A 25810-nucleotide genomic window follows, 5' to 3' on the forward strand; every position below is an offset into this window, starting at 1 on the left:
TAGGAAAGCTATTACAGCTCGTTATAGATACATTGTTTATCGTTTTTGTTTTTATTTTTTTAGTTAGTTTATTTTTACAAGAGTTCTTTTAGTTAGTTGTAGTTATGACAATTTATATTAGTCAGACAATTTATACTTGTAGTTAATTTTTTTAAAAAAAATGAAATTCATTCATTCTTGTTAGTTTCAATATGATATCTGTAGATATTAAATTTTAGGGATCATGTGCTTAAGCGATTACTTGAGTTGATGATACTTTCAATTGCGGACTGAGACAACACTTTGAATCAAGATTACCAATTATATGGATTGGGCTCATGCTCAGTAAGAAATAAAAGTAAAAAGAAGGCAATTTAACGGGTCATGGCACTGTGCAAAGTTTTATGTATAACGGGTCTTCTGGCAAAAAGAAGGTGATTTAACTCAATAGATGTAACCTAATTAACAACACACATTAAATTTGTGTGAAAAAAACATTGTTGTTAATAAAGAAAAGAAAAAAAAAAAGGCAATTTATCTATCTGATAGAGACATGTGGCCTTTTCAGGATTACTTTTTGGTGTTGCTCTCTTCAGAACTCATGACACAGCCTTTTGATCTTTACGTATAATATTAGAGAAAATTACATAGATGAACGGCACCAGCAGGTAATTCTGCAAGGCTGTGCACTAAAACGAAAATTCATGACGGTTAAAATGTGACGCATTAAAGGCAGTTACACTCGCATTCTGAAAAGAAAAATCTAATGAGGATGGCAATCTCATCAATTTAACAGAAAGCTCAACATTGAGAACAAAACCAGTCCATGATATACTCAGTGACAACTCACCATCAACTTTCAAGAGTTAAAAGAATTTTCCTTTAAAGAAAGGTCCATCCAATGATAAACCTGGCTATATCCATAAAAGACAGTTCCAATCCCTTTCTTCAAAGGTCAATATATCACAGATTAGAAATATACATCATTTTAACAAGTACCTGAAAAGTGATATGATTTGCAAGGTTCAAATATAGGCTCATGCCTCATTTTCCTTTATATATATATATATATATATATATATATATATATATATATATATATATATATATATATATATATATATATATTTAGCAATCAAAGATAGTACGAGTAAAGTTTATACCAACTCAGGCATCATGTTCATCCCTATGAGTTAGACACCCTTCTACCTCATGTTCCTTATATATAGACATAGACAATAGTTGTTGCTAATTTAATTAACTTACTAATAGTTTCTAAATTCAATTTCGTAACCACATTAATGTATTCAGGTTGAGCCTTTTCAACAACCTTTCAAAAGCAACATATAACTCAATAGCATAAAATATAGTAAAAACCATTACAATTCAATTGCATCGTTGCTTAACAACAAATGTGGCACTTCATAAACTAATAAAACGTGATTAACAGAAACGAACGCAATGTGATAATAGAAATTGCTGAAATGCAACCGTTGTTTGTTTAGGAAATTTAAGCAAAAAAGTGTAATAATATAATGAATGAATAAAATAATAAATGAATGCAGTCATCGATTTTCAGGGAAAGGCCAAATGCGACTTCCTTCAACAGCAAGAAGAAGATCCAATCATTTCACAGCTAGAGAAACAGGAAGCCTATTCAAGCCCTAGGAAAATTTACAAAATTAAAAATAAATAACGTAAATTAGAAAAAAAAAAACAAAAAACAAAAAACGTAGGTTTCGAATACCGAATTTCGTGATCCAGATCAGATTCTCTGTGATCGTGAAGTGGAATCAAACAGTGGCGCCGGAGGAACGATAGCGGTAGAGCTTGCCGAACACGTGGAGCGCGGTGACGAAGCCGATGAAGCAGAGGCTCATGACGAGCACCACCGTCGGCGAGATCTTGAGGCCGGGGGCGTCGTCGGTGTAGAACCGCAGCATATTGCTTCCGCCGGCGCCGGAGCCGCCGCTGACCGAGGCGGAGCTGGTTCCTCCGCCGAGGCGGCGACGGCGCATGCCGGCAGTGGCGGCAGCGGTGCCGCGAGGAGCCATCACGCCCGGTCGCGTGGTGGCGTGGGACGCTGTGGATTGAGATTGAGAGGCGCCTCTCGCCATGTCGATGATCACGAGGGAAAAGGTGGTGGTGGTGTGGGAGAAAGAAACAGTGTTTTGGGAATTGAGATTTGTGATGGGATCTCAACAGAGGCACATAATTATCTATGTTTCCCGAAATTATGTTTATTTTATCATCATTGGCTTCACTTATCCACTTGTTAATTAATGTATTTATAGTAATAAAATGTGATTTATTAAGGATTAGAAATTGATTCTGTTCTTGTATGGTGGTGCATGGCCTTTGTAACAATAGGACTTGGAATTGTTAAAAGAAATGAAAGAAAAAAAAAGGGGGTGATGTTGTACTTGTTAAAGGAAATTGGCACTCTTTACTAGTGGATCAACACATGGGTGGGTTGGGTAAGATTTGATCCGAGGAAAAATAAATATATAATTAATTAATATACTTGGTTCTAGTTAGTTTTACAAATCATTTTTGAATAACCTTTTATATATATATATATATATATATATATATATATATATATATATATATATATATAAGTATCACTTTTGAGTAATTTAACTCAGAACTAATGTGATGAAATTTGATTTAGTTTAGGTTGGGATATCGAATTGTTATGTCTCTCTCTCTATATAAGAACTTCATAATAGAAATTTTTAGGATTGAAAAAATTAGATAAAAAGTAAAAAAAAAAACAACAAAATTTCAATATAAATTAATTTGAAGCCAATTTCACTTCTTGAGAACATCAGGTACTCACAAATCATTTGGTGATTGGTAAAAGGCGTAGGGCTAAAGCCCAACTCACAAATTTCAATATATATTATTTTTATTAGATCCTTGATAATTCAAATTTTTATTAGATCCTTGACCTAAGGTGGATGAATTCATTTAAATGTCCAGTCTTTTGATTTGATTTGATTTTATTTTTAATTGAATGGAGGGCCAAAGCCCAACTACACTAACGAACTATGAGTAGGGTAAGTCCATCCACAATAGGTATCACATATGAATTCCTATGAGGAAGTTATGAACAAGACAACCTAAAGGAAAGATGGTTTTTTTAATCTCTTCTCCTTTAATAGGTGCAGGACAATGATTATTAGTTATTAATCATATTTGATTAAATATGTATTATCATTTTTTGACTTATTAGACTTTCTACTTGTGTGGTGATTTTTTTTATTATAACTTATATATTAATAATAATTATAATCATTCATTTTGAGATTTAGTCACATTTAAGACTTATCATCCCTTTTTAAGAGTATATTTTACGGAAATCAAACTCATATTTTTTTTTCATAAACTTAGTGTGTTACTAGTTGAACTACACCAATTGGGTTTTTGGATTATAAGTTCATGAGTATGCTTTATGAGAAATAATCCCACTCAAGTCAAATAAGATGATTATAAATGGTAGTAAAACTTTTCCTACAAATAGTTAAAGCTTATCCTAGAATTCTAACTCAATACCACTTATTAAATTGTAACAATTGATTAATGCCCTTAATTAGTGATTGGGATCCAGAGTTAAGTCTTGGAAAATATTTTTTAATTTATTTTTGGTAATTTAAAAATAAAAGGATTAATTAGCGATTACATTTGGGATTGGTTACAATCTCTTTTTTCTCTTTACACCCCACATTATTTTGGTTTTTTTTACATTACTGTACTAAATTACCCCTCTTAACACCCCTTCCCATGTTTCACTTTCTTTACTTTTTTTTTTTGTCAGCACTCACCAATTCCAAGGAAACTAGCTAATTTCCATTGTGTGTCTAGGCCAAATAAACAATGTTCCAACACAGAATTAGAATATAGAGCTCTAGCAAATTCGGTAGCTGAAATAGCTTGGAATCTTGGATTAAGTCTTTGGTGTGATCGATATACTGATAAAGTTGATCGGAAAGTCATTAACATTTACTCTCAAATCTTTGTAATATTGCACACACTGGAACATAACAAATTGAAGTCAACATATATGTTCCGTGCAAGATCAAATCGTCAAATAATCATATATAACATATGTGCCTTCTGCAAACACAACATCTGATTGGTTGACCAAAGCTTTCTCCAACTCACATTTTTACTCAGGAACAAACTCGGTATAATACAATCACCCACTCGTTTGAACTTGGAGTATAAGATGTTAAGTTGTTGCATCAAAATAAGTATGATATGATCAAGATTCTAGCTAGATGCAACTGATAAAAAATGCTTAGCAACTAATTATTATTCAATTTTTTTAAGTAATTGTTAACAATTTATTATTGCATTAGCTAGCTACCAGAATAGCATGTTTGCAGGAGTTAGTTCCAATAATCTTATTTGCAATTATTTTTGTGTGTGTATGCAGTCATGTGACAACAAGACTTTAATCCAAAACTTTGTATATACTACTCAAATTTTGCACTATTACGTTGACTTTAGTGAGTGTTATATTTGCTAACTTAAACCATTTACACGTACAACAATAATAAAATCAATAGACTCAATTCTCATTCCAATCTACCATCTTAAATTTCTATCATCTCACAGCACCATAGGCTCAAGTCATTAGATGACAATTGATTTACATCGCGTCATACATCTCTTTACATACGATGCCAACTATTGATAATAGGCAACTCAATGTTACACCAAGGGGAAAAAAAAAAGAGATCAACTTATATTGCTTCATGAATATAATAACATAATAATAATAATCCATTTACAGAAATATGAAACACCTTAATTAAATAAATCTAATAAGATTAATGCTGGCCTGATTTAGAAGCTTAGCTAGTGAACATCCTTTGTCCTTAGATATTTTCATGTTTTTTGGTCGCTAATTGTATTTACGTATTACTACTCGTAGGTCTTTTATCAAAAGAAAACTCCTTGCTGTGCACCGCCACGACAATCTCATGGTGTGTGGTGGTGTTATCATTGGTTGTTGTTTGTTGTTGTTGTTGTTGCTGCTGCTGTGACAAGTGTCCCATTTCCAATTCATGGTGCGAATAAGAAGGAGAAGGGGAATCCATATTATTATCGTCCAAGTTTGACCTTTGCGGAGACGTGGGGAAGCTGTCTATTTCAGAGCGGTAGTATCGGAAGAGGTGCACCGGCGACAAGTTATGGCTTGGGGTTGTGGGCCTGCTCGACGTCGGAGTCCCCGACAACGACAGCGGCCCCACACGGTTCTGTCTTATGTGCTTCTTCGCCGTCTGGTGCCAATTCCGCAGCCCTAGCGCTACTCGTTCGTTGAATATCGTTGGTTTCATTGTCGAACCCATCTGTTACGTTCACCGAATCACAATCAGTTTGTTATATATCATTAATTGTTCTTGGCTCTTCTATAGAGGAAAAAAAAGGTCTCAGTTCGAATTTGAGTTTCTTCCGCCTACAAAATCTAACACATTAACCACTAATATTAATTTTTCCAAAAAAAAATAAAAAACGATTTTACTGATAATAATTAAATTAAACCACCTGTGTCACTAGAGCATAGAGAGGAAGAGTAACGTAGCTGCAGAGGATTTGAATAAGGACCCTGACAAAGTCATGCATAGTTATTAAGATAATTGACATTTTAATACAGGTTGGTAAAGATGTGTATAGTTTGAGTTAAGATGAAATGTAATGAAATGAAACTTACGTACCCCATTGTGATTCTGATCACTACATCCTCCGTATGCGAATGGAAACAGGATTTAATACCAAATTGAAGCTGCAATTAATTTTAAAAAATAAAAGTTAAATCAAACAGAGCTTCATAATATTGGATAAAAATTATAAAACGAAATACAAACCAAGATATAGTTTCATTAAGCAACAGAAAAAGGAGAAACCCTCCCCTCCCCAAACATGAAAACGTACATTAATTACCATACCAACATTTATTAAGATAATAAACGCACTAATAAGTCTTAATCATATTTTAATGTAAGTTCATCAAGTTAATTTCAATTGTATGTGAATATATATATATATGATGACTTACTGCAGACCATGCGAAGAAAGCCAGCTGAAAAGCATTCTGTCATGAAAAAACAGACAAAAACAAAAGCAGGGAGACTTCAATTAATCATCACCATCGTGAGGGGACAATAATAAGAAAAGGTCAACTCATAAAAAAACATTAAAAATTAATATAAATTATTCTAATAAAAACAAATAAATTTATCAACTATTTTTCTTAATTTAGGTGCAATAATCTTGAACAACATAATGAATCCTAATGAGATGGATCGATGTGTTTAGAGGGGTGGTTGTTAGTTATTTTCGGAGATATGATTGTATGCTAAAGACTGTGTTTGGGACTGCCGGAAGCTTTTATTTGTTAGGAAACAAATGCTTCTTTTTGTCTAGCTAGTTGGGTGCTGGGTTAGAAACACTTGGTGGGAACAGTGATTTAGTAAATCCTAGTCTCTGTTCCATTTGTTTCTGGCTGTGTTTGAGAACAATAGGTTCTCTTTCTTTGTAATTCACAGGGTATCTATTATACCCTCTATTATATAATACTATACTTTGCAGAAAAAAAAAAAAAAACTTGAACATAAAGAAACAGAAAAATAGTTACTAATAAATGTCCTCATTATTCAAAAAAGTCATATTACTCAGATATACGTTATTACTCGTTTAATTGTTATTATTTAATAGCGTGGTGTGGGGTTGTATTTATATTTTATGCTTTGTACCCCTTTTTTTATCTTTCCAAACTTGGACACACCTTGTGCCAAGTTTCGCTTCTTTTGATGAATTTCACACTTGCCTTTAAAAAAATTGTTATTAACTAATAGCGTGAAAGTAACATGAGTTGTACCTGAAAGAGCACAAAATTGATAAGGTAAAGAATAAGGCCTGGTCGGTTAAACCAGAACAAATGATCCCCTGGCTGTACCAAGGGCACACCCTTAAGGACCTCTCCTCTTTGTTGAATTTTTAGACCCATCTCAGTTATGATCACTTGAAGCTTGGTTCCCACTAACAAGATTATCTACATTTTATGAAGATTATAAGATTAAATTAGATGGATATATCATCATCGTTCATTTGGACCAAATTAATTTAAAGTGGGAATTGCATGTGCTCACAATCAAAGGAATGAATGGCAGCCACAGATAAGAGTACCACCCTGTCCATGCATAATTGAGACACATTATAGTAAGTATATAAAAATAATAACGAGTCCTTAACCCAAAAAAACGAAAAAAAATAATGAGTCAAATACGTCGGCAACACGTTAGAAAGATGTAGTTGCTTACCATGAGTGTTTAAGAGGAGAAACAGCACTGCGAAGAACCAGAATGGAGGACTGAAAAATTTAAAAAGAGAAGTCAAACTCAATTTATAATACAGACGTGCAAATCGAATTAAATATTGTTTTCTAAATAAAAATGAATATATTAATTGTTTTTAGGAATATATCTAATATTTTAAAAAATGTAAAACGCATTCAGTTATTTCTTCATTTGAAAAATATAAAGATTTATAAGAATATATTAATATGTTTTGATTGTTTTCTCTAGATTTGTTGATGTTTTAACCCTTTTTTTCTTCTAAAATTATTAACTTTAATTTTTATAATTTCGAATTCTCATTAACGATTTTTTGCATTTATATCTCTATTTGACAATTATTAAAACTTAAATAGGAATTCGCCACAAATAACACTCCCTTCGTCTCCTTTTACTTGATGTTCTAGTAAAACTTGTTCTACTTTTATCAATTATGAATTATTAATTATATTTCCTAATTCTTGTGACAAATTTTAAACATCAAATGTAACGGGACAAGGAAATAAGATGTTAAATATAGATATTCCAATTAAACTATAACAACGTTTTATATCTATTAATTAAATCCTTCTTAATTAATTTTTCCAAATTAATCTTAAACATCAATTAAAATAAAACGAAAGTAATAAAATTATTCAATTGGAAAATACAAAATGAAAAGAGACCTAGTGCACAAAACCTGATTCCAACTACGACTTTGAAATCCTCGTCCAGTGATCGTTTTATATATTTCCGAAAATCAAATTTCGAGTGACTTTGAGGAGCCAAGTGTGCCTGTCATGAACGTAAAATTCCAAGTTATTTGGAGTATTGCATACGGAAAATGTAGTAATCCCCAAGCATGCAAAGTTTCGAGGGTATATATAAGTAAATAAATTCCTTGTTGACATCAAAATTATTGCAATTAATTAATGCACATAATTTAAAAATATTTAATTTAAAATTGTTGAAATAAATTAAAAATTACAAATATTTTGTCTGGGAAGCTAAAATGAAAAAACCAAAATAGTAACATTAATTAATCATTAATGGTCTTTTGATTAAAGGAAACCACAAGTGAAACTATCAAAAAGGAGGTACATTTACCATTATAAATCCATGTCTTAAGGTCAAGTAATCCACATTTGGAACTGACCGCACAAATTGCCTAAAGAAACAAACCTGCAATCATGGCGTAAAAGAACGATACAACTTAGCTCAGCAAAAACTTAACAAGAATGAATAATAGACAAATTAAGCAACTACTTTGAATAAGTATATCTAGAAATTCTTGTGTATTTCTTAGAACAGGAGTTAAAAAAAGAGGAAGATCATTAAATTATATGTTAGGAGAGAAACTACTGCTAGTTCTTTACTGGAACTTCCAAACACCATTGTCAAGAGGCCGTGTGGTCCTAAGGCAACAATATTCACAAAAGAAAGGTCCAATTCAGCAAGGACCACTGTGAAGTGGCTTCCATTTGTGAATTTATGAGTGGTATTTCCCCTCTAGATTTAAAAAAATATATATTCTTCTGCATTAGAACGTTATTTTTCAATTTCATATACGCCCTATCTGAATGTTGAAAAATAACGTGTTTTGTTTGAATAAAATCATCTTTGTTTCGAACTTTTATATATGAACGCTTTCATAGAATAGTCTTCTAAAATCCATGTTTCCTGAAGTATGCAGAAAAATAAGAGCATGTACCATGAAAATGTAGTAGTCTTCACATTACTTTACTAAAGTAGTGTTAGTCATTTTAGTCTCTACTTTTTTAAAATCTTCATTTAATTCCATCTTTATAAAAAAATTCATATAATTACTTTAATGTCATTAACAAAATGAAGTGATTTTTTATTATAAAAAACCACAATAAAATGCTTTCTATAAAGTCAGAGAGTTCATAAATAAGTATAGGAAAAAAAATTAAAATATATTAAATGAGTGAGGCTTAAAATGCATGAGGCTTAAGTTATCAAAATAAATAAATAAATTAATAAAATGGATTTGACTTACAATCCAAATGAGGACAGGATTTTTGGTCCAGAAACTCAAATGCCTTCTTCCAAAAGATGTCTCCCTCGCAAATCTGAATCTCTCAGGATCTGTGATATATATCCACATAATTCGGACAAAAATTAAATAAATTACCTAACGTATATGTATATACAAATACATCAAACTACCATAATTAAGTTATGCGTAGCGTATAAATAATCTAAATATATATATATATTCCATTCTGACAAAATGTATACAATTATAAATGCGCATATACATATACCATACTGTATGTGTATATTTTTATTCATGCAGAAACAAACCGTGTGAAAATTGGTACTCAGTTGTCTTGGTTTCCTCTTCCCATCGCTTCCACCTTTTCATCTATTCACAATGCAACCAATTAATAAATAGTAACTCGGAGATATATTAGGTAAAAGAATTTTTTTTTTTTAAAAGCTTTGGTAAAAGAAAATTATGCCTCTAATTACCTTTGCTCTGCCCAGGGCCATAGTGAAAATGCAGTAAAGGACATGAAAAACAGCCAGCACGAAGATAAATATATGGAGTTGATGAATGCCATCCGATGACACAAACGGGACTTTACCCTGCACATTTTGTATATATGTAATAAAAAAAATCATATATATCAAACGACAGAAAATGTTAGTTAAACTTGTTATTGTAATAAAATCTTTGTTTAAATCCATTAGTATATAACTATTGTAGATTTGTGCTGATGGTGTTATACATTAATAATATACATCAAATTTTTATATTAATAAAATTATACATTAATAATTATATACTTATTTGTTAATTGATATTCAAATTTTATAAATATTTTTTATGAAAAAAGGGAAATTGGGTTAAACTAGTACAAGCAAGTCGGACAAGTCATGGTTTAAATATTCAATTTTCATTAAACAAAAAGTTATAATAAAGTGAAAACAGGCGAATATCCAATTGACTAGTAATAACGATTTTTGTCTGTTGGGACATACCATTATTCTTTTGGTGCATGTATGGACCCTGTTTAATAGGTTTCATAATGATAAGTGAATCATACCAATAAAATATACTACGTATTTTTATTTTATTGAACATGCGCGTATGCTCTTAATCACTTTCATTTCCTTTTTCCTTTTTTTAATTTCTCTTTACGTGCAAGTATAGGCATCCACATAAAATTCATCTTTATTTTCAACTTTTAATGATGTTCTAGTCTTTTTCTAAATAAAATGTTCAGTAGATGACGTAAACAAAATAAGAACAAGTAAAAAAAGGGCACATGCATGTGAAATAATATACAGATTGCAACCGCGTAACATGGTAGCAATAATTTTCTAATCCTATACAATATAGACCCCTGCAGAAAGGTAAATTTCGTTGGCTAATTGGCTTATTTATGTGCTGTTTTCACTGTTTGATTCCATTGGATTAGCATTTGTCCTTCCTATACATAAAGGCTTTTCACACACTGGCCCCCACAAGAAATTAGTACCTTTGACAAAGTGGCATAACCATAGAAGAAATAAGCAGTCATATAATACGTATCACTGTAGTATATTTTAATGTAGAAACGACTTTTTCTAAAACAATTAAGAAACCTTGACATAATTGGATTGACATTAACTGTTTTTAATTTTTTTTCCGGTGTTATTATCGGTCTTTTTAATTAAACATTGACATTCACATCACTAAAAAAAATTATTTATTATTTATTTATCATTTGAATTATCTTCGTTCATATAAATTTTATTTAATAAAAATTGAATTATTGATAATATAGGCATTATAAGTCTATAAATAAATAATTTTATAAATATAAGAATTATTATATATTATCATTATATCATATTAATTATTAATATATAGTATGATTTTTCTATCAGTATAGATCTAATGTATATACTAACAATTTAATTTTCGTTTTAAAAAAGTGTATGCGCTTTTTCTTGTAGTGAGTTGGAAAGATAGAAATATATAGACATACAATAGACCATATCCTACGCAATCATAGGACTCAACCAACACTCGCATATATCGCACTCAATCTCTATTAAACTTTCGTCCGCATGTGCATGTCTAATAAAAGCGGAGTGCAACTAGCACAATAGTATATTTGTTAACATATTAAATTTATAAAATTATGAGAGTAAGTTAAAAAATAATGAGTGAGATAATATGTTATTAAGATAGTAGTAAATCATATGTACTTCAAAAACGTGTAAATCAAACGGAAAAATTGATTTGTATAGCTATAAAAAAAAAAAACCATAGAAATTTTGTGAAGGAAAATATGGTAGAAATTACATATGGTGTGAGAAGTGAGAGCGCCCAAATTGAATTGCCATAATTTTGGAATAAAACATTAATCAATGTTTAATTCGAATCTCAATCTAAAATTGGATTTCGAATTATTAAATTTTTTTTTCTTAAAGTAGTAGTTTTAACAGTCGACTTGCTTTTTCAAATTGTTTTTTATTATCAAGAATTTTTTTTTATCGATTTGTTAATTTTATTAGAAATATTAATTTAAACATTTGAATAATGAAAACAAGAATAATAATAGAATAGTACTAACCTCGGGACATTTGTCGGCTCCTCCTCCCGCCAAAACACGTCGTGGATTTACGTCGTCTGAACCATAGAACGCCGCTAATAATCTGCGGCTATTGGTTCTGTTTTCTGATTCTTCACTATCTGACTCATGGTTGCTACTATCGTCGCAGGGATGCCATGTCCCTGCAACTTTTTCTGATATGCATATTCTTGATATTGGACCTTGTCCTACCGTTAGAAGCAACGATATGAACCCCAATAACATAAGCTCTACAACAATTAACCCACCAATTAATTATTAACTACAAATTAAGTTTAATTTCATACACTGATCATTAAATTACGGTAGATGGACTCGAACCTGATTTGATCTTTTCAAGTGATTCGTACAGAGCTCTTCTGTGCTTCTTCTTCAGCCACTGCACGCATGCACATATTATTAATAATCATTATCGTATGTATAACATATACTACCTTCTTAATTCGTACTCAAATTGAAATTAACTACATAATGGCACGCTCACACACACACACACTCATATATATATATGGAAAAAATTGTCTGAACAACATATTTTATACAACATTGGAGACACCTTGCAGATTATATATAAAATTAAATTAAATACGGTGTTGAAGTTGAAAAGTTGTTGTATATATAAATAAGGTGCATATGTAAATATATACCTTTCCTATGAGATGGATGATGTGCTCGATGGTTATAGAGATTAAGATCAAAACAAAACAAACAGCGGAGACAGCCCATGTTGGCGTTTCCTCCAAGTTTCTTCCTCCGCTTCCTCCTGCCATGGATTATATTCCTTCTTAATTTGGCAACTTTAAATAATATTGGGTTTTTTGGTTTCAATCGTTCATAATAAATAGATGAACGATGATGGGTAGAAGAAGAGGAAAAAGTTATGCAAAATATTGAAGAGATAAGTGTTCAAATATTATAAGAGAGGGTGGAGGAGTTATGCAGGCGGTAATCTATGTTCAACTTCTATTAATGATTGAAGTACGGTTTCGGGCAAGCAAGGGCGCTTTATATATATAGCTTATTACACTATGTAAGACTTTTGAGAGGAAGAAGAGAATTTATTTATAAGCGCTTTTTACTTCTCTTTTTGTCTTAAAAATAACTTGAAGGGTCTTACTCTTGACTTTGACGTTTAAAAGGGAAGAGAGGGAGTAACATATGGTCGTCTTTGTGCCTTTTGTTTCCTTCTCGAGTATCTTAATTACTGTATATTATATAATGAATAATAGTGTTTAAATTATAATTATTTATATTAAATGTGACTAATATATATATATATATATATATATATATATATATATATATATATATATAAACTTCGTACCCCATTGCCCAGAGGCTCTTCGCTATGCAAAGGTATGGGGGAGGGATATTGTACGCAGTCTTACCCTTGCATATGCAAAGAGGCTGTTTCCGGATTCGAACCCATGACCAACAAGTCACCAAGGCACAACTTTACCGCTGCACCAGGGCTCGCCCTCATATATATATATATATATATATATATATATATATATATATATATATATATATATATATATATATATATATATATATATATATATAATTTAAAATAGAGTAAAATATATAAACATCACTTTAAGTTTAGATATATTATATATACATTCTCCTCATATTTGACTCTACACAAATATACATTATTTTGGGATTCCAGTTATACTAGTATTTCTTCTCCAGAGTAACGGTATTAATTTCGTTTACCTATAATAGTTACGTATTAGTCACATGATCCTTTAAAAGAATTTTTATGATAAAAATACTTATGTCTTCTCTTCACCAAGAGTTTAAATCATACATTTTAGGGGTTCTTTATTTCTTGGTTGGTTTTTGTTTGATTCCTGTTGGCCAAATCGATTTCTTCATATCCTTGTTCAATTTCTTCATGCGATCATGAGTTATTGATCATGGATCGTGGGTTTTATTTGCTTGTGTACTAAAGGTTTCACATGTTGACGTAAATCACAATTTGTCTCACAGTTAGCAGAAGTCGAACACCACCATGAAAAAATAACTTTTAACCCAAGCAGATGCATACGGTGGTTGTTGAAATCCTAGCAGACAAAGACGGTGGTCATCGAATCTGAGAAAAAACTCAAACCTTAGCATAACACATTTCGGGGTTTCTAATTTGGAGGGTTTTAGAACATGTGAGAAAACAACGAAATGAAGAATTTCAAAACTATAAAGGATAGCTTAGATTTTTTCACAAATACAGTAACTATGCTAATTAACGGATTCGGATAAGGGTGTAAAAGAAATGTATTTTAAGAGAAGGAATGTACATGTAATATGTTTAAACTTGAGGAATATTTGTGTAATTTTCTTCAAAAAAATTATTTCAAACTATATTATTTTAAAAATTATTCTTCAACGCGATATTTTTTGAAAAAAAAAATCTTTAACTAGAGTAGTTATTTTCTTACCGTTTTCTCTTTTAATTTATAATTTTCATTTTTATTTCTAATTGAAGTTAAATATTTTTTTAAAAGATGTTAGTTAAAAACAAATTTTTGTTTCGTAATATAAATTGTTTATTATAATTTTAAAATACAATTTATGTCTTTAAGAATATTTATTTATTACAAATTTTAATTATAATATATTTATATACCTAAATTTTTTATTTAATATAAATTTTAGTAATTTAAAACAAACATTTATTTTATGCATTGAAAAAGTAAAATAATAATATTTAATAAAAAACTTAATAGTAATTTAATTATTATTTTATGAGAAATTAACTCTTTCTATTTATTAGATTTAGGCAGTTTTTGACTTCTTCTTCTTTTTTTTTTTTTTTTTTGGTTTTTACTTCTCCATTAATGGAGAAGTGGGGACAAATAAATTTTTTCAAAGGACAAATATACTTTTAAGATATTCTTAAAAATTAAGCAACTTATTTTTTAAAAGACCAAGTGAACGAACTTTTAGGGGGAGAAAAATAGCTTCTCCCCGTTCTTTCTCTCCCTCCATATTTTATCCTCTCTCGCTCATCGTGTTTTCATCTTCCTATCTCTTCCTCTGTCTGGTTCCTCCTCACTCTTATTACAAGAACAACAATGTTATATGCTGCGAAAGTGAGGAAGTACGAAATGCCTTGGTTTTAGTTCAAAACAAAAGGCTGACGTGTTTTTGTTTATGATGCGCAGTTAATTTTAAAAAATAATAAATTAAGTTTAAAAGATAATAAATTAATATATTCTTGACTGTATCTCCTACGTACTTGTGGAACCTATGTCTCATATCAATTGAGAATTATAGACTTTTTGATGAAAATAGATAAAAATAAAAAATTATTTAGGTAAAAGGTGTTATAGAAAAATTATTTATACGATATATATATATTTTTTATATCCATTATCTTTTCAACCAATATAAAAAAGGGTAATTGTTGTAACTTAATCAACGTGAAAAGATAATTTTTACATTGTCATATCTACAACTAATTTAATAAGTATTTTTTATATTGGTTGTAACATGTAAAAGACAAAATCATTCATACTTTTTTATGTGAATAGTTTTTTTTTTTACCTATTTTCATAAAAAAGAAGTTGGATTTCTAACTAATGAATGGGAAAGCACAAAAATCATGGTAAGATAAAAAAAATGAGAGAGAGCAAATAATTATTTGCCAAAAATTGACATGTAACATTCGTGCGGCCTTCGTGTAAAAGAATTTCGTACTCTTTAGCATTTTCCTTACAAGAATTATCGTATTTGTCAAAGGTATACACCAACAAAAAAAAATTTGTTGAAGAGTTCAACAAAAAAAAATGTATGTCAAATATCAAAACTTTTCTAAGTGTAAAAAAATTTGATCTAATTTGAAATTAACACGATGAATTATCAACAACCATGATATTTGCAAAAATCAACTTGTTAACGTTGGCCATGAAAATGCCCCCGATAATAGTAAATGCTTAGTAGTTAGTTATCCAATGGTAAAATATCACCTAAATATGTAGTAAAAAATCTATACCAGCATGAAATCATTATTCGTTATAACTTCTAAAACTAACAATTACCAAGATGTGCTCAACCACATTAACTCTCGCCAAATCTGACTAAGCAAAAGCAAAAAGGATATCCATACACGGGGTGCACATTGGCTTACATGTGAAACCTACGTTAGCAATCCATGACACACAAGTTGCGTCTAAAACATCAACCCTAATTGCTACTATATACTCCTCAACATCAGAAAGTATTTAATCATACTAATGCTTGTATTTGTACACAACAATTGTAGAAAGGGATGAACCTCGAGAGCTTTGTTCATCTCATCCTCGGAATGTTCGTTGCTACTTGCTACTGATGTGTTCAGTGTGGTGCAGTGAAGAGAGCAAACCAAAACACTGTAAAAATTAAAATTAAAAAAAAAACAAAAAAAAGAGATATAAGAGTGAGTACCTGCAAGTGCCTTTACCAATTCATCCTCAGCCTCTCACAGTTTAGCTTTAACCTCTGCTAATTCGGCTGCAAAAGAACGAAAAAGAGAAAGAGAAAGATCAAGAAGAGCGTCGGAGAGTGTAAATCCTAAGTTACTGATTGGAAAGTGTGAAGTAGAAAGCGTGACACTGAGATCGCACGACTTCAAGTGCAGTGGCTTTGAGCGATTGGAGGAAGTTTCTGTAGGAAGCGATGAAAGCGTCGATGTTGTGTAGTCGAAGGAGGCTAGGGATTTCAAAGTAAATGGGAGTGACAATTATGTGATTAGGGGAACAAAAACAACTACGTTTTTACGTATAAATCCGTTGCTTATGTTCTCCCTAATAGACGATTCCGAAAAATTGTTGTGTCAAAAAAAATTTATTTTCTTAATTATAACCATGTGACATTTTAAGACGTAACCGTCTTAAAATGCGCATTTTAAAAAAATAAACTTTTAATAATAAACTTATCAAACACTAAGTTAAGAGGATAAATCCTCTTTAGTTTCCATAATCATATTTGGAATCATTGAAATTTTTACAACTATGAAAAATCATTATTCTCTCATAACCAATTAATCATATGATCATATGTCGATATGTGATTTCATCAGAATGATTAAGTCATTTGTTCTTTTCTTACAAACAAAATAAGATCACCAATCACATTTTAAGTTTGTTTATGAAGAGAAAAAAGTAAATATATATTTACAAATCATGTCACAAATATCTAGGATTGTAATCGCACACAGAAAATTATGATTTAATGACATCAGGCGAGCAACATCAAAATTTGGGAAGGTCATCAAAATTAGGCGGTAACACAATCAAGAGTGTGTTTGGTAGAAAAAAAAAATATGATAAGTTTCACCAAGGTGAAATATTTTTATACATTGTTTTAATTCAAATACTTTTTTTTTACCAAACACGGATGCGCATGTGAAGTGAATGACAAAGACATGAGGAAAAAGTGAATGACAAAGAGATGATGAAAATGGAGATGAAGGTGACAAAATGAGTGAAGTCAGTTGTCGTGGCCCAAATTGTTGAAGAATAATTTAAATTTTTAATGTGAATGAAATTAATGAGTCATACACGTAACTAAAAATCACAAACCCTTAATTTTAATCGCAGTAAAGTACGAAAATGATAAGGAGGGAGAAAAAGGAAAGCTTCCCGTCGCAGCTTTGAATTAGGAATCCTAAATAAACGATTTTATTTTATACTCGTTTATGACTAGCGGTTGTTCTATTTGACTTTGCCTACGTTGTCTTTTTTTTTTTTTTTTCCTTGAATTGTTTTTCATGTTTCCATATTCAAAAGCTTTCTAACACCTCTGCTATAATGAGATGAAAATTGCTATATATTTTTTTACAGATATCACCTTCATCATGTACGTTCTACGGTTCTGTAAAAAAATGTATGTACGTTGTACGGAGGTACAGAAATAAACATCTACATATCGCCATGTCAAAAAATAGGAAGACAAATAATTAAACACGTCCGGCATCTATGTCATTCATTGGTACACACAAGTTAGTTTTGATTTGAATGATAGCCAGTAGCCACAACAACTGAACAACATCAATTATTGTTTTAGAATTAACATCTAAATTCTAAGATAAACATGTCAACTAATTAATCATATTTTTTTTTCCTCTCCAAAAATACAAACACAAATTTTGGACATATGGTACCTCAATAGATATTTTTTAAAAAAAAAAGTGTAAGACAATGGATTCATTTGTTTAAATTTCTTTGTTAAAAAAAAACTTTTTTAATAAAAAAAATAAGCCATTCTTTTTATTTTTAATGTGCTTGTTTAAACTATTTTTGTTTTAAAAAGTAATTATTTAAGAAGTAAATCCTATCCACGTAAAAATTAATTTTTAAAAATACTTTTTTTTTTAATTTTAAACAAATTAAACCTATATCATGTGTACTTTTTGTGTTTATTTGGGGTGGGGATTAAATTTTATGTAAACATCTCCTCTAAGCACCAGAAAAAATATATTATGTAGACATTTGCTTGGTTCTTTCCACAGATAAACTTTACTTAGGTAAATAAATTTACGAAGTCATGCCTCATACATACAATGTGTCATTTTATCACTAATTAAATGTTTAAATATATTTTTAATTCTTTAAATTTAGATAATTATTTTTGTAGTCCTTTAAAAATTAATTTATTTTTATCAGTTTCTTAAATTTTCAAAAAATTACTTTTAGTCCGTCTCATTTTTTATGTTAATGATGTTACAACTTGTGATATTTTGTTGCTGTCAAAAATTATTTTTCTTAATTTAATTTTTTTAAAATAATTTTTGATAGTTTAAAATAATCAGAATGTAAAAAAATTGTAACAATTCTACATCTATTTTTTTAAAATCAATAGAATATGTAAAAAAGAAAATGGCCACCAAATCATAGTCAAATATTTTGACGGTTTAAAATTAGTAAAAATTATTTTTTCAAAAAAAAATTAAAAAATAATATTTGCCGATTATACAAATTATAAAATGATGAACACATTAAATAAAGAGAAACTAAAATTAACTTTTCAAAAATTTGATGGATTAATAAAAATAAATTATTTTTTTAAGGACTAAAAAAATAATTATCTAAATTTAAAAGACTAAAAACATATTTAAATCTTTAAGTAAATGAAGTAAAAATGTCATTGTATTGGAAAGGGAAAAAAAAGTAAAAGTTGATATATTTTAGGATATAAATTTCAAATATCATTATAAAGACATGAAAAATGGCCCTCACTATGATAAAGTCTTAAGTTTAATTCGCCTTAATAGAAATACCAGTCGCAATAAGTGACATAGGGCATTACACATACTAATTGAAAATTTGAAATTCTTAGACACTCATGATGGATATGACTTAGAAAAGTATAATATAACATTTTACTTGAACAAAGCATGCCTTGGACCAAAACATGTGATGATATCATACAAGTGCAATATATTACGATTAAAGCGCAGAAATTTAACATTAATATTTAGCTTAGAATTAGTATTATATAAGGTTTGCAATTATATATCCAGGATGTGTTTTTTATTTTCAATGGACAGATATGTTATATATACAGAGGCGAAGCTATGTTAAGCTGTAATCCATCAACAAATTGAGTCCTCTTTTTCTGGTGTAATTATTTTATATATAAAAATAAAACAAATTTTTTATTAAAATTTATGAAGGGATAAAAAACTTTATCAAAATTCACTCTGTTTTATAGTTTTATTTATAAATCTCCCACTATTAATAGAATTTTTTTTAATAATAATAATAGTAACAATAAAACTATATTAAGAAAAAAATAACCAATCGAATATAACTTTTGACTTCATATACTAATTTTATGACTTTTGAGGTAGTAACTTTTTTTTTCATATAACAGATCACTTAATATTGGTGGAAAATATATATTAATTTTGTTAATGACGAATCTTTGCTAGAAAATATTTGTCCATCTCTAGTGGGCCTCCTTTTTCAATCACATTTTTTTTCATCCACAAAACTCAAATTCAACATCTTACTTAAAGAATATTGAGTTTAATACCAATTGCTTGTTAGTATTACATTTACTTATATTGTAGTATGATTTATAAACAAGATATTTGTCACGACCTACTCTTGGATCATGATCAATGCACACACTATAATTTTCTTAGCTTCACTAGCCTAAGAGAACCTCACTCCAAATCACAATTAAAAGATCAACAAAAAGGGATTATCGAAAATCCAACAAAGTTTTCCTTAAAAACAGGACAAATCACATAATTAATAACTTGTGAAAACATATCAAATATCCATATGAATATATATATATATATATATATATATATATATATATATATATATCTAGATCCAAGAGTAAAATATCAAAGTCAGAGATCACAATATAGACCCTTGACATAATATCCAAAATATCAACTAATAGTGATATTGGTCATACATACTAATCATCAAAGTGTCTAAAAAATATCATAATTACGCCATAAGCATATTTAAAAGATAGGATCATCTACATCTCAAAATAAAGGGATTTTCTCTATATCTATTCATACCCTTATCCCTATAGTTGCATTATACTGGAGTCACAAAAAAAATACTCTCCATCAAACGCAATGGAGGCAAAAAAAAAAAATACTCTCCATCAAACGCAATGGAGGTCAACCAAAAAGATAAACAAATTCTTGGGTAAGTCAGCAAATCATAGGAAGTCAACTACTCAACCACCTGTGTATATGAAGGAAAAAATGAAAGAAAGGGATAAGTCGTGAAGACTTAGTGAGAATATAAAATACAAAGCGGACAGGAAAGAAAGCACAAACATAGCACGAGTCTTTACATAAAAAAATATTAAATAAAAGAAAAATAAATATAACTCACTTTTAGAAATTATTGTATACTCCCTTGAAAACTTTTAGAACTACATATAAACTTGTATTCAAGAATAACAACTTTGTAAAAGCTTCCATTCTACTGTGTGAACATAGACCACATTATTCCTTCGTTGTGGAAAACGGTAATTATAGAACTACGACATTTAACTCGTAGGCTGTATTATCTCTTCGTTACTGCAAACAGATCTTTAGGAACTATGAATATTCAACCCATAGTCTGCATTCTTTGTTCATTACAACAAACGGAAAAATACATATATATTATGAGTGTTCGACTCATAGACTACATTATCTTTTCTTTATAGCAAACAAAAAACATATATATACTATGAATATTTGATTCATAAGCTGCATTATCTCTTCGTTGTAGCGAACAGTAATCAATCACAAATTATTATTTTTTTATGCATAAAAAAAAGTTTCTCTCGTATATATTCTACTAAAGCAAAGTGAGAAATTGTGTATGAAATGTTGACCTTAGAAATACGGTGCAAAAACTGATCAAATTAAAGGCTAGAATGTGTTTTATTTACTTTTTTTCATTATTTTGAGAAAATGACAAATGATATAGGATTTTACATGACATACGATCAAATTAAAGACTACAATGTTACTAGACCTGTTTTCAGTGTAACCCAGGCACATAATAATCCATATTTTTACATGATAATCTGTATTTAGTAACTGGTAAGAGTTGTGTAATTTTAATGAAATTACTATTTCAATCAAGCACGGCATAAAAATCATACAAATTAGGGACTAAGAGAGAGAGAATGAACTTAAACATAAATAATAACTCACCATCATGAATGAAAATTGGATAGACACAGATATAGAAGTTGCAAAAGCAAAATTAATCATAGATGAGAATGAAATCAATGAATGATTATTGTCCTCGAAGGATTATGGGTGAAGTTGGTGATGCAACATGTTTATGCTGCTAGTGGAATCTACGTTATATCATGTGACAAAAAAACTAAGGGTGTTGCTAGGTGCACCCAGCATTATTGCTGGTGCACCCAACACCTAAGGGGAAAAAAACTGAAATATTCTTGATTCGTAAGTCTTTTATGGATCAAGTTGATTCGTATGCGCTTAATATCAACATACGGATCAACTTGATCCATATCAACCTTATGGATCAACTTGATCCGTACGATTTACGAACCACTCCTACACACACTCATCACAAATGCGAAGAAAGCGCAAAGACAATTTTGGCATTTTAAAAAAATTCTAAGCGCACCTAGCAACACCCAAAAATTAAAGTGATTAGTTCTCCCATTTTGTAGTATGGTCCTTTAATCTATTAGGGGTGTTTGGTTTAGTTGTTTTCTGTTTTCATTTTCACTGAAAATAGAAAATGATAATGAAAATATGTTTGGTTGGATTTCTATTTTCATTTTCAGTGAAAATATTTTCCCAAACAAACCAAAAACTGGAAATAATAAAACCTCATTTTCAATGTTTTCAGTTGAAACCATGAACCTCATTTTGGATAAAATGAACACGCGGTGACAAGGAATGTAATTTTAAGCAAATCTAAAAACACATTTCCTTTTAAAAACACATTTTCAATATTTTTATTTCTTGAAAGCAGAAAATAATAAGTCAAACCAAACATGTTTTCAAAATTCTAATATTTTAAAAATGAAAACAATTTTCAAAAAATCAAAACAAAAAATCAAAACAAAAAATAAAAATGCAAACCAAACACATTCTTAATTTTCCGTTTCATTTTCATTTTCATCACACCTGTGATTAAAAAAAAGTGATTAGTTATCTTAATTTATAGTATGATTCTTTAGCCTATTAGTTTTTCGTTTCCATCACACCAATTACAGGAGGGATATAATGTAAACTCCACTAGCAATGTAAAGTTGTTGCATTATTAATGGTCGCCAACTTCATCAATAATCCTGTGAGGACATTAATCATTTATTGATTTTGTTCTCATCTTTGACTAATTTTGTTTTTGCAACATGTGTGTCCTATTTTCATTCGTGACGTTAGTCATTATTTATGTTTGGGGGTACTTAAATTGATTCTCAAGTTCACCAAATCAATGAGAAGCTGCTTTAGTATACATACACAATATAGACAAGTGAGAAATTGCGTATGAAATGGTGACCTTATATTTGAAAATACGGTGGAGTTTCAAAACAGATTAAAAGCAAGAATGCGGTGTTTTTTTCCCCTTTTCTATTCATTATTTTGAGAAAATGATGGATTTTTGAGAAAATGATGGATGATATAAGGTTTGGGTCACTGGGCCCGTTTTCTGTAATTTTTACATTCTAATAACCAATTTTTTTTTACTGTTGAAAAAAAAATAACCAAAAAATATTTAAAGGAAGAAAAAAAAAACTTGTAGGAAAACCTGTTCCCGCTCATGCATTTTAAGTTTCTAACGGTTACAATAAGTGGTAATTGCATATGACCCACAATCTCAGAGACATGATTGTTGAACTCTGCTGATATCTTTTTCATGGATTCTCTTCTCTCTATACTTCCAGGTTACAACACAATTTTTTCATCCTGTTATTTCAATGTTATATTATGCATCACTGATCCTCCCCTCTACATTTTTTTTGATACGATTATATGGTACCAGGCAAAGCCAACGATTCGAAGCCAAAAATCAACCAAAAGACCAACCAAGCAACCAAAATTGGCACGGCTGAAGCCCAAAGGTAAGTAACAATTTTTATTCACCAATTTAGTTTCACTTGCTATGAAGTATAACCTTTTTTTTTTTCTTTCAATTATTAGCTTTGGTTTCAGACACAACCGGGTTTTTGGTACCGCTAGGAACACAAACATTATCCCAGGAAAACCCGTGTGGGACAAGTCAATTACCAAAACAAAAATTGATGTTTCACAGAGAAAACCCAAATCCATTAGCACAACTCAACTTCCCATTGACACACATAATAAAAAATCCACAGAAAATGCCAATCTCGGATTGAACAAGAAAAGTCACACATTCCCACAACAATTTGCTGAAAAAACATCAAAGAACAGTTCCCAAGAGAAGGGTTCTGCTTCAGAGCCAAAAACTCCAGTAGCATCATCGTCCCATGTTAGAACCAAGTCAACCACACCATTCTACTCTGCACTGAATTGTAGCAAATGCCGTTTTGATAGGCTTGAGACATCTTCTTATTGGGTTGGCCAAATCAAAATGGCTGAGTCCGTGGGCAAGCATTTTGTAGCCTCTGAATTCTTTAGGCTTGCTTTGGAATCTCAGGCTGAGGTAATTAATCAAGTTATTTGCCGTTCACCAAAATTTGCAATGTTGTGTTCTGTAGAATGAATGCCACAAAATTGAATAAAAAATACATGGACACACAATTTCATTTTAGTTTTATATTTTCATTTAATCATAAATAAATTAATAACGTGTATGTTAAGTTTGTTGATTTTTATAATAAAAAAATAATTAATATATTAATAGTACATAAATATAATGTTATTTAATTACAAGTTAACACGCATAATAAATATGTTAATTTTCATGATAATTATCTTACAAAATCATATAAATATAATTTATGATATATTAATATCGTGATTTTTTTAAACTCACGGCGGATAAAAATTAAAATCTCATAATAATTATCTTTAAAAATCAGGTTAAAGATGATTTTCTCGTTAGTTGATAACGTTTTACACTAGTCTATTAAACTCCACAAAATCTGTGTTCAAAATTAAAGTGTTGTTACTTTGTTACCGATCTTTAAATATTTGGTGTGTAACTTGTTATGATTCAAAAAAAAGTGCTGACACATTGTACCTGATATTTGTTATTTGGTGTGTTGGGTAGCCAATTAGGAACCTCCGGATGGAGCTTAAAAGGTATTTGTTAAGGCATGGATACCTATCGGAGCAGAAGGAATGGAGGGAAGTTGCTGCTAGGTATGGGCTACTGAAGGTTGAAAGCAACAAACACTAGTGGAATGGAATCAACCACTGATCAATCTAAAAATGTAAGTGATGATGTAACAGGAAAGTTACAATACATTAGTGAAATGGACTTGATCCTCCAGTGTCTTTGCTTCAGTTAGCTCTAGTTTGTAGATTGTGACAGGTAGATAGATCATTTTGCTACATTATAGGTAGTTTGTATTTGGTACTTAAATTTTTATTTTATCTAGTTCCTTTCTCTTTATACACAATTTATAGCAATAATAAAGATAATATTTCATTTTTGTATACGCATTTATTTTACTTATTTTACCCTTTAATTGTTACATATGTAACTGAATATTCTCCCATTTCTATTCAGTGTCTACCCTCTTTCTCTTTTCCTCTTTCTATTTTATGTTTTATTAAAAAAAATAGAGATAGACACATTGGGTAATATCCCATTTTTTCATAAAATAAATTAAAAATAATTTTATTTAAAAGTAAATAAAGTTTTAGAAAAATAGTGAGAATTTTATAATTAAATAAATAAGAAGAAATAATTTTATTAATTAAAATAATAATTTTAAGGTAAATAAAATAAATATATGTTCTTAGGAAATAAAAAGGAGATTTTATTTATTAATTTAATAAGGAGTAAAATAAAATTTATTTTTATGAAATAATAAAATAAAAAATAGAGTAAATAATAAATTGAGTGTAACATAACTATATATAAAGATATATTAAGTCAATTTTATGGATTTAAAATACCAGTTTGAACTTTATTTTCGAAAATCTCCATTATCAGAATTTATGAAATAATATATGTGGTGAGAGAAAACAGTTTCGTTACAAAAAATTTATATGTTTGATTTATTGGAAAAAAAGTGAAATGAAGGCCGTTTTGATAGGCTTAAAATAGATTAAGCATTAAAATAGATTAAAACTTCTAGAGGTGGGGCATTCCAAAAATTGAAATCGGGACCTATCGCACCCTAAGCGAGAATCATACGGCTAGACCAAATTCCCTTTTTGATAGAATCAAAGTTAATCATTCTAATTGTAGTTTTTACCGTTTTATCTGATGTTCGTAGTCTCGC

General features: G+C 29.8%; 3 protein-coding genes across 7 annotated transcripts; 1 reads left to right on the top strand and 2 right to left on the bottom strand.

The window, feature by feature from the left end:
* Positions 1–1339: 1339 nt before the first annotated feature.
* Positions 1340–2272, bottom strand: LOC114379296 (protein transport protein Sec61 subunit beta-like). Of its 2 annotated transcripts, none has more exons than XM_028337934.1 (2): positions 1727–2272; positions 1340–1632 (listed from the first exon to the last, which is right to left on the bottom strand). In XM_028337934.1, exon 1 carries the CDS (start codon positions 2094–2096, stop codon positions 1773–1775), a length of 324 nt encoding a protein of 107 aa, XP_028193735.1. In that variant the 5' UTR covers positions 2097–2272; the 3' UTR covers positions 1340–1632; positions 1727–1772. The 2 variants fall into 2 exon arrangements, with proteins under 2 accessions (XP_028193735.1, XP_028193734.1); XM_028337933.1 differs by having other exon boundaries at positions 1340–1643; positions 1727–2263.
* A 2337-nt stretch (positions 2273–4609) lies between these two features.
* Positions 4610–12916, bottom strand: LOC114379269 (MLO-like protein 6). Of its 4 annotated transcripts, none has more exons than XM_028337899.1 (15): positions 12580–12914; positions 12254–12311; positions 11915–12162; positions 9819–9935; positions 9651–9711; positions 9343–9431; positions 8430–8504; positions 8023–8117; positions 7311–7360; positions 7140–7180; positions 6869–7042; positions 6047–6082; positions 5706–5773; positions 5536–5596; positions 4610–5339 (listed from the first exon to the last, which is right to left on the bottom strand). In XM_028337899.1, exons 1-15 carry the CDS (start codon positions 12700–12702, stop codon positions 4902–4904), a joined length of 1734 nt encoding a protein of 577 aa, XP_028193700.1. In that variant the 5' UTR covers positions 12703–12914; the 3' UTR covers positions 4610–4901. The 4 variants fall into 4 exon arrangements, with proteins under 4 accessions (XP_028193700.1, XP_028193701.1, XP_028193703.1 ...); XM_028337900.1 differs by having other exon boundaries at positions 5045–5339; positions 5702–5773; positions 12580–12916; XM_028337902.1 differs by having other exon boundaries at positions 5238–5455; positions 12580–12916.
* Positions 12917–23239: 10323 nt separating this feature from the next.
* On the top strand, positions 23240–24979 carry LOC114379652. Its single transcript, XM_028338339.1, has 4 exons — positions 23240–23317; positions 23416–23494; positions 23574–24057; positions 24628–24979. The coding sequence occupies exons 1-4, from the start codon at positions 23290–23292 to the stop codon at positions 24754–24756; spliced, it is 720 nt and encodes a 239-aa protein (XP_028194140.1). The 5' UTR covers positions 23240–23289; the 3' UTR covers positions 24757–24979.
* The last annotated feature ends 831 nt before the right edge of the window (positions 24980–25810 follow it).

This window comes from Glycine soja, chromosome 12 (assembly GCF_004193775.1).
Source record: "Glycine soja cultivar W05 chromosome 12, ASM419377v2, whole genome shotgun sequence".
Lineage (NCBI taxonomy): Eukaryota > Viridiplantae > Streptophyta > Magnoliopsida > Fabales > Fabaceae > Glycine > Glycine soja.